The sequence below is a fragment of the Psammomys obesus genome, unplaced genomic scaffold, assembly GCF_907164565.1.
Source record: "Psammomys obesus unplaced genomic scaffold, mPsaObe1.curated_primary_1811, whole genome shotgun sequence".
Taxonomy (NCBI): Eukaryota; Metazoa; Chordata; class Mammalia; order Rodentia; family Muridae; genus Psammomys; species Psammomys obesus.
The window spans coordinates 37,377,020-37,390,680 of record NW_026596040.1 but is presented as its reverse complement, the minus strand read 5'-3'; the positions used below and the strand labels follow the sequence as shown (position 1 = coordinate 37,390,680).

The 13,661-nt window shown below is 42.3% G+C and overlaps 1 protein-coding gene across 6 annotated transcripts in view; it reads right to left on the bottom strand.

The window, feature by feature from the left end:
• Pias2 (protein inhibitor of activated STAT 2) overlaps positions 1–10,013 on the bottom strand; it is a 69,457-nt gene extending 59,444 nt beyond the window's left edge. For 3 of the 6 annotated variants that reach the window (XR_008721841.1, XM_055622496.1, XM_055622502.1), the window contains exon 1: positions 9,831–10,013. Coding sequence is in view for 3 of the 6 variants with exons in the window: in XM_055622496.1 (XP_055478471.1) it covers positions 9,831–9,854 (24 nt within the window). In the remaining 3 variants the exon portion in view is untranslated. Of the gene's footprint in view, positions 1–2,241; positions 2,463–4,472; positions 5,838–9,830 lie in introns of those variants that run through there. The other 3 variants (XM_055622499.1, XM_055622500.1, XM_055622497.1) reach the window with 3 other exon arrangements.
• Between the last annotated feature and the right edge of the window lie 3,648 nt (positions 10,014–13,661).

Genomic DNA, 13,661 nt, shown 5'->3' with positions numbered 1-13,661 from the left:
GAGGAAAAAAAAAACATACTATATGGCTATATAAGAAAACACATTCCAGAGGTAAAGCACAGCAGGAAAAAAATTTTTTAGCACATCAGAAAGGTTATCACCACTGTTGAACTAAAACAGGGTAGAAGAATGAGTATTACAATAGCTGGATGATTAGGTTGCTAATAAATTCCACTGGTAGCGTAATAAGCAAAGAAAATAACAAACCTGAGGATGATAATATTTATTTATATATAAGTAAGTACTGTAAAGAAGAAAATCAAATGTGAGGTTAAGAAAAGACAGCTGAGAAAGTAATAATAAGCATATAAACAAGCAGGGTGGTGAGCAGTTTGAAATGTTCTATAAGTGAGAAAGCAGAAGTAATTTTAGAATAACACATCAAAATTTCAAGAGATGTTGAGAGAATATGAAAAGGCAAAAATGTATGTAAATATACAACATAAAGTTACAATATAAAGTGAGAAAAAAACACCCTGCCCTCTTCTGGCATGTAGGCGCACATGTAGTCAGAACACTAGGGAGGGAGGTAGGAAGGAAGGAAGGGAGGGAGGGAGGGAGGGGAGGGAGGGAGGGAGGGAGGGAGGGAGGGAGGGAGGGAGGGATACATATACACACACACATAAATAAATAAAAAAAAAACTGTTCTCCACCATCTCTGTTCAGTTAATAAAGAAGCTGATCTGCCTACAGCTGGGCAGAGAGGACAGGAGGCTGGACTTCCATTCCAGTCAGGGGGTTTCAGGTAGGGATCAAGAGAAGAGGTAGAACGAAGTAGAAGGAAGAGTTTGCCATGAGGACAGAGTTACAACAGAAGGCCTGGGAGAGACCAGATGGCAGATAAAAGGGCACCTGGCTGGGTAATAGCCAAACATAATTGGGTTGGAATAGTGGAATATCTGCCCAATTACAATGCTTAAAGTTTGCTGAATAAGTCTAATAGGTCTCTGTGTCAATTATTTGGGAGTTAGGGCAAGTATTAGAAAAGGCCCCTACTAAAACCGTACTTCAAAGACCCTGAACTAAAATGCTTCCTTTTGTAAACCACCCTGGTCATGTTTTCTCACAGCTAAAGAACAGTAACTAAGACAAGTGACTATATTCATTACTTACTCAATATGTGTTAAAAGTTCTACTGGTAGAATAATACAAGAAAATTAAAGGTTAAATGAATAGGTTATAATGAAAAGCTAAAATCACTTATCTATAAACAATGGACGATTAGGAACAAAAAAAAAAAAAAAACAATACCATCCCACACCCTCATCACTCTTAAAAAACTAAAATTATGGGGCTGGAGAGATGGCTCGGTGGTTCAGAGCACTGGCTGCTCTTCCAGAGGTCCCGAGTTCAATCCCCAGCACCCACATTTGGCTGACAATCACCTATAATGGGATCTGACGCTCTCTCCTGTCATGAAAGCATATATGCAAATAAAGTGCTCATGTATGAATAAATTTGTATTAAAAAAACTAAAATTATATGTAAAAATATAACAGGCATACTGAACTTATATGTTAAAAGCCACAAAAACTGGGGCTGGAGAGGTAGAACCTGGGTTCAATTCCTAGCACCCACATGGAAGCTATCAACTGTAACTGCTGTTCCTGAGGATCTGACACCCTCACACAGATACATGCACATAAAAATAATTATTTTTTAAAAAGGCTACAAAAACTGGATAAAGAATTCCAAGATCTAAACAATTACATTCTTCATGGATTTTTCTCCCCTACCTTTCCATACACTACAATATAGATGTTTAACACACTTAACTATCCAAACTCTGCAGGACATTATGTAGACAAACATTGATATTATTCTAAACTGTATATAGAAAAACAAAAGAAATAGAAACACTGGCCTTTTTTATTATTTAAATAACAGAAGGCTGGGGATAGCTCAGTGGTTGCATAGCATGTGCAATCAATTCTCTGCACCAAACCACAAACAAATGGAGAGGAACTCAATCTATGCCAGCTTCAAAACATAGCTTCAGTAATCAAGATTCAAGATGGTGCTGTTAGGTGAAAGACAGGCAAGTGGTTCAATGGAACAGTACAGAAAAACCCAGAAATAGAAACAGACCTGCACAAATGTGACCAATAATATTTGACAAAGGTGTAAACATGTAATAAATTGTGCTAAAGCAACTGGACATCCATAGCTTCAAATAGATAGCGTCTATACTTGTTGCAATGGAATCAGATTATTTTTTCTTAAAAGGCATGAAGTACCTACCTACCACAAGAGCAGCAAGGCCAGAGATCAAAATTTTGTAAGAGTGTTCAAAGTTACATCTTTTGATTCCTTCTTTTCCCCAGATGCTCACTAATGGAGACTGGAGAATGAAGTTGAGAAGTCAGGCAGCCAGGTATGGGCACAGACTTAATGCCAACACTGAGGAGGCAGGAGGATAAGTGAGTTTGAGGCCTCTTCGTCTATACAGCAAGGCCTTGGCTCTAAAAAAAAAAATAAGTGGGAGGAGGGGTCAGGCATGGAGCTGCAGCTTCCAGTCACCCACTCAACTATGAAGGAGAACAGTGAGGACAGAGTTGCTAAGTTATAATACTCAGTGAGTTAGGTTTATTACATGCATTCAGTATAAACATAGCATAGATTTTTGGGAGGAGAGGGGAGGGTCAACACAGGGTTTCTTTGTGTAGCCCTAGCTATCCTGGACTTACTTTGTAGACCAGGCGGGCCTCGAATTCAGAGATCCACCTGCCTCTGCCTCTCAAGTGCTGAGATTAAAGGCATGCTTCACCAAACCTGGCATTAGCATAGATTTTTTTTAAGTTCTTTAATAAGATTTTTAAATTATTTTTAATTATGTGTATTTATTTATGAGGGAGGCATACAAATGTGATTGCAGATGCCCACAAAGTCCTGCAGCTGAAGTTACAAGTGATCTGCCTCCCAGGAGTTCTAAGACCCCAAATCTGGGCCCCCTCAAAGGCAGTGAACCTTTTTTTTCCCGGAGACAGAGTTTCTCTATATAGCCTTGGCTGTCCTGGACTAACTCTGTAGACCAGGCTGGCCTCAAAAAAACAGCGATTCAACTGCCTCTGCCTCCTAGAGTTCTGGGATTACAGGTGTGCACCATCGCACCCGGCTGCAGCGCACTCTTAAATACTGAGCCATTTCTCCAGTCAAGATTTTTCTTTTGTTCATAAATACCCTCTGATCATTTTCTTCCCTTATAAATAAATCCTTCAATGTTCTTCCCCAACCCCCTAACCTCCCAACTTGATGTTTTTTTTCTATTTAAAAAAATTCCATTTCATGTTGGTCAACTACTGCTGGCGCGTGGTTGGTATACTCGACAACACTCCACTGGAGAAACTGATTTTTCCTCTCCAATTCTATTTTGGTTTTTTGTTTCTTTGTTTGCTTGCTTTAGAGACAGGTCTGTGTAGCCCTGGCTGTCCTAGAATTCCCTCTGTAGATCAGGCCTGCCTCAGCCTCCCATGTGCTGGGACTAAATGTGTGTGCCACCACCACCCAGCTCCCTCCCCAATTCTCAAGTGTTTGTTTCAAATGCAACATATCTAGTAACAGGATGGCTTAAACCTCTATGACTTTCTCTATCAAAGTAACTGAGTGTTTGAGACCTCACAGTAGAATCAATAAGTCTATACATAAAGGATATGTATGAGTATTATAAACAAAACTTTCACGTCACCTACAACTTCTGAAAAAATTATCCTTAGATTAGTCATAATGCCTAATACAGCATAAATGCTATATGAACAGGGTCATGCTGCATTGTTCAAACAAGCAAACAAATATCAGTACAGCACTAGAGAGATGACTCAGCAGTTGGGAACACTGTTTGCTCTTCCAGAAACCCCAGTTTGATTCCTAGCACCCATATAATGGCTCACAACCATCTGTAACTCTAGTTCTAGGGGATTTAACTCTTCTGACCTTAAGAACCAGACACCCAAATGGTAAGCAGACAAAGCACCAATACACATAAAATACATACATTTTTAAAGATTTATGTATTTATTTAATGTAGATTAGTGCTCTATATGCATGTACACCTGCATGCCAGAAGAGGGCATCAGATCCCAGTATAGATGGTTGTAAGCCATCATGTGGTGGCTGAGAATTGAACTCAGGACTTCTGGAAGAGCAGACAGTGTTCTTAACCGCTGAGCCATCTCTCCAGCCCCACATAAATTAAATAAACAAATAAATAAAAGTTTGCTGCAAAGAACACATCCTGTTATGCCTTCAGTAGCCCCATTAACCGCTTCTTTGCCACAGTTATTTTTTATTATTATTATTCCATTTTCTTTTATGCTTGATTTAATCAAATTATTATTTTGTTCATGGTCTTTGGAAAAACAGGCCACTGCATATTGCATTTGTAAATACTCACCATACAGCCTAAGTACATAGTAGGCTATCCCACCTAAATTTATGTAAACATACTCTATAAAGCCAAATGTGGTAGCGCATACCTGTAAGATCAGGAGCTCAGAACAATCTTCAGCTACACAGTGCTCAAGACCAGTTTGAGCTACATGAAATTGTGCCTCAAAAAAACAAAGAAAAAAAAAAAGAAAAGGGGTCTGAAGAGATGGTTCAATGGTTAAAAACACTGCCTGCTTTTCCAGAAAACATAGGTTCAATTCCCAGAACCCATATGGTGGCTCACAACTGCCTGTAACTCCAGTTCCAGAAGCTTCAACACATCTTGTAGCCTCCATGCAGATTTCCATGGGGGTGAAACACCCATATACATAAATAAAAAGAAAAACATTAACAAAAAGAAGAGAAAAACCCAAAACACCCTATAATTCCACAAAACAGAAACTGCCTGTCAACATATTTGTCAGAATGTGATGGTGGGTAATACTGGAGTATTAATTCCATATCTGAAGGGGAAGGAAAGAAAATAAGCCAAAAGTAGTGGACCATGCCCGTAATCCCAATACTCAGGAGGTAGAAGCACGAGGACCAGGAGCTTAAGTCCAGCCTTGTCCTCACAGAGAGTTTGAGACCAACTTGTGCTACTACATGAAACCTGCATTAAACAAACAAAAGTTAAACATTGAACATTATGCATCAATTCCATTCCTAAATGTTCACTCAAGAGAACTGAAAACCTATTCCATATAAAACTTGGTGCCCATGCAGATGAATACTTGTACTAGCCAGTAAGTAAAAATAACTCAATGCCAGACAATATAATCACACAACAAAATACTGTTCTGTTAAAAATGAACAAATTACTGGTACAGGCTACAACACAGATGAAGCTGGAGAATATTATGCTAAATGAAAATACATTAGACACAAAAGGCCAGTGTTGTGTGATTCCATTTATAAGAAATGTTCATGATAGGCAAATCCATAGACAGAAAGTCAGCTGGTATATGCTAAGGCATGGGAAGAAGATAAATTATAAGGAATGACTACTATGGTGACTACTGGAAATAGGACTTCTTTTGGAAAAAGAAAAATATTCTTGAATTAAGACAGTGGTGATACTGCTATGACTGTGAAGTCTAAAGAGCACCATACCTAGCTAGGCGGTGGTGGCACAGACCTTTAATTCCAACACTTGGAAGGCAGAGGCAGGGAGATCTCTATGTTGTAAAAATGAAGATTCCTGGTAGGTGTAAAAGGATCAAACACTTGGATCTTCTAGACAGAAAATTACCTGCTATAGAATTACATAAGCATCTTAGTATCAAAAGACCTACCTCTACTTTCAACATCCACCTTCCATGCTTCCATCAAACCCAGGGCATGAAGTCTGCTAGGCAAATTCTACATAGCAATGAGCTATGTAGAAACTAGGCAAGCTAACTGATTTCAAATTATGATGCAACAAACTTTCCAAATTTTATAAATGTTCTAGTTTACCTACAGCTATTGTTATAATCACCAAGATAAACATCCAAAGTCTCATATACATATTTACTCTTTCTATATCATACACAGAAAGCAAGTTTTCAGTCCATGAAAGGTAATGGATAAAGGATGTCCTTTTAAGAAAAATAAATAGAATGTCACTACAAACAGATTCACTTTCAACTGCTATATAGAGAACAGAATGGATTAACTAGCTGAAGTACTGCAAAACTTTTTGAAGAATGAATGCCACCAGAAACCCTATATTGGAACCGTATAGCAAGCAAGAAAAGGCAAGGGCAGAAAAAGCTAGTGAATGGTTAAAAAGACTGAATTGGCTCCAGAAACCCAACTGTTCTACCTACATGACTTCACCCAGTACTTGACTCTTTTGAGAGATTAAGGGCAAAAATCCAAAGTGGCATTGACAGATGTACCATTGATCTTTGTGGTGGTTTGAGTGAGAATGCCCCCCAGAATCTCATGTTTGCATGCTTGGTCCCCAGCTGAACTGTTTGAGAATGATCAGAAGGTTTAGGAGGTGCACCTTGTTGGAGGAAGTGTGTGGCTGGAGGTGGTGGGCTTCCTTTCACAGAGGTTGCCTAAGACCATCAGAACACATATTTACATTAAGATTCACAGCATAGCAAAATTTGTTTTAAGTAGTAATGAAAAGAATTTTATGGGGTGAGGGGGGGGGTTACCACAACATGAGAAACTGTATTAAAGGATCACAGCTCTAATTACAAAGGTTAAGATCTACCGTCTTAGCTACTGCTCTAGCCTTCACCAGTGTGCTTCCCACAGTAATGATAATGGGCTAACCCCTTTCAAACTGTAAGCAAGCCCCCAATTAAATGTTTTCTTAGGAGTTGCCTTGGTCAAACCAGGTGTAGTGAGTGGTACATGCCTGTAATCCTAGCACTCTAGGTGGCAGAAGCACTTGGATCTCTTGTTTTGATGCCAGCCTGGTCTACAAAGCCAAGTCCAGGACAGCCAAGGCTACACGGAAACCCTCTTTCTGGTTACAAAAAAAAAAAAAAAAAAGGTTGTCTTGGTTATGGTGGCTCTTCACAGCAATAGAAAGAACTAAAACAATCTTGTGCCAAGTTAATTCACATCTAGCTAGTTGGTTCAAAAAATAGTTAGTCATCCCTTCAATTATAACAAAGAAAGATAAGTGAGCATCTAGGAAACCAAGTATAATTCCCCTGGCACATGAAGGCTTCTTATACATACACCACACTATTATAATCATCTTTTTAGACTACACAGGTCACCTTCTTCCTTCTCAAAGAATTTCCTCCTGTCCCTACCAATTAGAATGCATTCCTAAATCAAGTCTGTACCATAATTGCAATTCCCCGGTTCTAGGCCAGTAGACACTGACAAATGCTCTAAACTCATCATATTCTCTCAGAAGGATGCATCAAAGCTAGACTGGTAATCTACTAGTCACGTAGGCGTGAAAGGCAAAACAGAGCTCCCATAGTCTAGAGCCACACAGTAGTCTTGAAAAACATCTTGTCAGGCAACCCCTCAAGGTTCTACAGCTGCCTTACAGATGACACCTCCCCTCCTCAACCCTTTGTCTAAAGTAAAAGGACAGGAAGAACTAAATCACACTGGGGAGGGGATGGTCTTTCCCCAAAAGATCCTTCCAGTACAGACACAGCACCAACCACATGCTGACTGCTGACGCTATACTATCTTCAGCAGTTTAAACTATGGTATCCAAACCAGTTTACCATTTTTTTCTACTGCCAGGTATAACTAAAAACCCAATGCCTGTAATCTTCCCTGGTCCTATAATTTAACTGTCATCATCAGAATGTAATCTGGACCAGAAAACATCACTGCAGGAGTCCCCTTCTCTTTCTGATTATTGTTTGGGGTTTTGTTTGTTTGTTTTTGTTTTTTTGTTTTTGCTTTGGTTTTGTTTGGGGGGGGTATTTACTTTTTGTCCACTCTCCTGTTTTTCTTCCATTTTATGATACAAAGGTGTGGTATTTATCATTTAAATTTTTTCCATAAATTTCAGATTAGGAGTTCCACCTAGCCCAAAGAACAATGAACTCTAACATGGACTCTGAAAAACTCAAGAAGACTCTCAAGTCAGGTAAGATGTTTAAAACTTCAGCATGTCCACTTACAAACTGTGATCTAGGTGAAAATTTGATCCACATTTCATTTTCTTCACAGACTTGCAAGAATAACGATGTACATACGAAATATCTGAACCAGAATTTGGCATTAGAATGAGTATGCCACCACCATCATCATCACTTTTTGCACTGGAGAAGTGGGATAAACATAAGCTAGCATGAGTCTGCCCTAAAAAGCTATGGGAAAACATTGTGGGTAACTCTTCCAGCATCCAATCAGCCTGCAACCTTCCTTCCTTTCCTCTGGAAACTGAGGTCTGGTCTCTGCTGGTCACTATGAATGGGGGAAGCCAAGGACATTATCTTTGACCAAGCACAAGGAGATGCAAAAGCAAGCTGATTTAGGGGATGAGAAGATGAAGCTTATCCACAAAACAAAACAAAAACAAAGGAAAAAGCGACAATTTGTTTTCCACTGCTTTCAAGGTGCTGGTTCCACTTCGATCTGAGTACTGATTTCCTTTTCTACTCTGTATGATTCATTCTTCACTTTAACCAGTAATAGTTCTGAAAGTGTGATACAAGCCCCAGAGAGGTTTCCACCAAACAAACTAAAATAATAACAACAGCAAACTCCTACCTTCCCTGGGAGAGGAAAAATACATGCCACTGTTCAGAAGTTAAGGTAATACTGCAGGTAAAAATAACTGCAGTGTTCAGTTTACTGTAGCGAGGCTCAGGCTTGCTTGTTTCAGGAGCGCCTTATGGTTCAAGTATCCTTTACAATCATGGTTCTCTGTATCAACTAATATGGGAAACAACGCGTATCGATGTATTTATTGGGAAAATCATTCTTGTCTGAAACAGGAGGAAAAATGGTAGGCCCTGAGCAATCTCTCACATTCACTCTGTTGTTGGTGTCCAGCCAGCCAACAACCGTTTCCCACAAACAATACTAGTCTTACAAAGCAGAATGGTTCACCAGGTTAAAGGAACTCAAACATCACTTTTGGCTACATTATCCCTACTGGCTGCAGTTCATTTAACTTCAAATCTATACGTATGTCTCTAAAACACAATTAAAGAAAAAAAAAATCAGGGTTTCTATCTGTAAACATCCCACATACAGTATTTCGGCTCTTAATCCAGCTCACTTATCACACCTGGTTTAGTTTGGGATAAGGCTCCTGTAAAGATCGTCAGTCTGGTGGAGAAAACAAATCTTTTTCCGTGTAACCTCCAACCGCCTCTATTTTAAACTCCGACTACAAAGCTAGCAACAATAAAGTTATGACCTGTTCTCATGCTAGGAAACAGTTTTTCCTCAAGAGCGCAAACCACAATACATGACAACTCAGACGCTGAGGATTTCTTACGATGGTTATAAGGCCCGCTAGGGCAGGCGGAGTTCCCCAAAGACCGCGCTGGTCCTCGCGCCGAGTGAGCAAGCACTGGTGGGAGGAAGGGGCCTCATCTCCTGACAGACCTGCCTAGCCCACAGCGGGGCCGGGAAAATTCCCAAACGCAACTCCACGTTTCCGAGGGCCGTCTTCACCCGGCGAACCGCAGGAACGCAGACTTCGGGGTCGCCGGCACCGAGGCGGACGCCGCTGCCCGTGCCCAGCCAAGTCCGCCCACCGGGCCGCCCGGGCTGGCCCGCCAGGTGCGCGGCCCGCCACGCCGGTCACCCGGCCGCCTGCGCCCGCCCTGTCCCTCCCAGATCGGCGCCCGGGGATGCGGCTCCGCCAACCGGCCGCACGCCCCGGCGGCGGCGCCGCGCTGCTCGCTGCTCCCGCCTCCCCTCCCCCCCCGCCCTGCGGCCTCCGCTCCCGCCCCCCCTCCCGCGACGCTCACCCTCAACTCAACGAAATCCGCCATTTTATCCCGCCCGCGGGCGCCTCAGCCGTCACCGCTCCTCCGCCCGCTGCCGCCAACGACACCGCCGCCGTCTCCTGCAACATCCTGCACTGGGCGCCGCTCTAGACGCCGCGGCCGCCGCCGCCGCCGCCTCCTCCGCCGCCGCGCCGCCGCGCCGCCACCAGCACCACCACCACCACCACCGGGCCTCACGTGACCTGCGCGGGAGCCCCGCCCCCCGGCGCGCGCAGGCCCCGCCCTCCGCGGCGCCCCCAGCCCACCGTGCGCGGCCTTCCGCCCGAGCGCCCCCCACGCGCTTCCGGTGGTGGCCTGTCCTCGGCCGAGCCTCGCGCGCCGTTCGCCTCACCGGAGCGCAGGGTCGCACGGAACTGCGGCGTGGTCTCCGGACTCGGCTGAGGACGTGGCCGGGAGAAAAAGAGTTGACAGGACTGGTTCGGGAGGATTCTCTCCGTGGCTGAGAACAGGAAGCAGCCTCGGTGCCATCCCCAGAGTAGCTGTGGTGGGATAATGCAAGTGTGGGTGATGTGTAAACCGTTGTTCCAAGCTTACGGTGCTCACAGAGAAGAATTTTTTGCGATTTTGTTGTTGTTGTTGTTGTTGAGACAGGGTATCGCTATGTTTTTTTTTTTCTCTTTTTCTTTTATTATTTTTATGTACATTTGGTGTTTGCATACAGATATATCTGGGTGAGAGAGTCAAATCCACTAGAACCTGAGTTACAGGCCAGACAGTTGTGAGCTGCCATGTGAGTGCTGGGAATTGAACCAGGGCCCTCTGGAAAGAGCAGCCAAATGCTCTTATTAATCACTGAGCCATCTCTTCAGCCCTTTTAATTTATGTCTTAATCTTAGCTGATTTTTTTTTTCCGGCCCTTGAGGGAATGTCAATGGCCTGGGCAACAGAGTTGAAAGAATTGTGAGGTAAGATTAGGAGAAAAGTGAAATAAGTGGGCCCTGGAGAACTCCGATGAAATTGAAAGGTCAGAAAATTCTTATAGTGGGGTTGGGGGAAATAAGAGACATGAGATAACATGATGAAAGAATGAGGGGGTGGAAGCAAGATACCAGCAGGTGGGGGTGGGGGCGGTTGAAACGGGATCAGATCAGGAATTTTTAGGTAGCAAGGTGGATGCCAGCCTGGAGTACAGTTTGAGGCTGAAAAAACAAAAACACGATAATAGACAATGCAAAATCAAACTAGCTGGAACACAAACAGTTCAGATTTCATTGACAAGGCTGATGGAACCCCTGTTTAATATTGCTCCTATCTAAGCCTTCTTTCCAGTCGTATTCATTCTGAGAACATAGAGTGTTAGATCCATTGGCCAAGAATTCCTTCGCCCATACTAAGGCAAAATGTATTGTTAAGGTTAGGCCATAGCTCAGTGGTAAATTCTTGGCTAGACTATGTTAGTCCCTGGCCTCCGTCCCCAACACAAATACACATAAGTACAATAAAAAACAATAAATACAAAACAAAAAACTAAGCCCTAGAATGCCTCTCCTTAAAACTCCCAACCAAGAACCAACTGAAAGCCTAAACTGAGTACTCCACGGGAAAGGTGAAATGGTTCAGCCCTTACTGACCTGCCTTGGATCCCCTACCATGAACCTGACTTGGTGCAGCCAGGGAGGTTGTAGGAGAGACACTAGAGACTTCTTTTACAAGCAGTTCTGCCTTTGATAGAGCGCTTTCTCACTCTTGTCGTGGAATAGCCTTTATGGAAGAGCTCTGGGTAAAAGGTAGAGATGCTATCTTTGTGTTTACAGGAACAACAGGGAAGCAGCTGGCAGGACACAGGTAAAACAATTCTAGGAAAGAGCTAATGAGCGCTTGTGGGTTCGAAGGAGCTCAAGAGAAAGGTACACTAGCTAGCTAGATGACACAGATAAAGAGATTTCTAAAGAGCTAGTTTTCATTGTAGAGTCAGTCTTGTAAATAGATATATTGTATATGTATATATATATATATATATATATATACACACACACACAATCTTAAGAAAATAGTTACCTCGCTGAACTAGCAGGTTTCTACCTCAGTTTACCCCTCCCATGTGTTTATTGGTGTAAATATTAGATAATTTAAACAATTGCATTCTAATCCTTTCACATAGTGACACTCCTAGTAACTAAGCATTCAGATATATGAGCCAATGAATGTTGCTCAAACCATCACATTCTCCTCACTGGCCTTCATAGGCTTGTAGCCTATGCATTCAGTTGAACTTCAAAAGACGCCATAGTCTGTAACAGCCTCAACACTATTTAAAAGTTCAAATTATCTTCTGAGATTCAAGGTAACCCTGTAAAATCGAAATAAAAATCAGATAACATACTTTATACTGTAGAAAATAAAAATATGGTGAATAATATTTATTATTAAAAGCCTAAAATTAAAATCCTCTATCAAAATCAATAGAAGACACAGAAACCTGATAGATTTTAGAATAAGCCTTATTTCATATGGGTCTGGGCAGCCTCACATCCCATGCCATTTGCTTTAATCATTATTATCTGGGCTATTTCCCATTCATTATCCCCATAAATACTTATACATGCTTTCCATCTTGGCTGGTTCCATGTTAGTCCAGACTAAATTCCTCCTGGCCACATGGCTCTCTCCAAGCTAACTCATGCCATTCTGCGTTTTTCTTCTCTCATTCCTCTCCCATGATTCTTCTCTCTCAAGCCCATGAACCTTAGCTCTGCCCCTCACTTCTGCCCTGTCCAGGTGTGGGGGCATTTATTCAGTCAATCAGAGATAATTTGGGATGTCTGAGTGTCTGCTCATAAAAAATAGCAGGCAGATTTCAGGGGGCAGAATAATTAACAAATGCAAAGCACCAAACCATGTTGCTACAACTTCCATTATACGGTTGCACAGGATATACATTACAATTTCAAAAAAGAGGAAAAGTAACATAGTGAGGAATTACTGGATCGAAGCAAAACCAAAACCCAGCAGGGCAAAATCCAAATTGTGTATCTCCATGTCTGTAGAGGGATGTTAATTCAGTACATGGCTGCTCTAGCAAAAAATCACATCCAAAGACCTAGGTCTGTGGGATCAAGCTGGAATGCCTTTAACCCCAGGAGTCAGAAGCAAGCAGATCTCTGAGTTCGAGGCCAGCCTGGTATAAAGGAAGTTTCAGGTAAAGAAAAGCTTAGGTCCAAGCATACTGGTACATGCCCCTCAGGAGACAGAGACATGCAGATCTCTGAGTTCCAATCAATTCAGTTGAGTCAGTGAGTTGAGAGGCAGTGCAGGGGAGTTGAGTTTGTATCAGTTTAGTTTGTGGAATTCAGAGGCAGTTTTACTGGGAGAGTTTTACAGAGACAGGCTGAAAAGAGAACAAGCTAGGCAGGTAAAGACAGAACAAACCAGAGCATCAAAAGGAGCCAGAATATTAGAACAGAATGCTAGAGTTAGTTTGAAGACAAGCAGAGCAATTCAGTCAGAATCTGAGAGAACCCAGGTTGAATCAGTCAGTTTTCCAGTTGATGGTACTGTTTGAGTAGATTTAGGAGGTGTGGCCTTCTTGGAGGAGGGTTTTGGTCACTGTGTTTTCAAATGCTGATTTCAGTGCCCTGAGATCTGGTTACTGTCCTGCTATGGGCATTGTTATGAATGTTGCACCATCTCCTATACCCATATGATATAAAGAATGTTCCCTGGGTTGGAGAGGTGTCTCAGAGGTTAAGAGCACTGGGACCTCTTCCAGAGGTTCTGAGTTCATTTCCAAGCAACAACATGGTGGCTCCTAACCATCTGTAATTAGATCTGGTGCCCTCTACTGGCATGCAG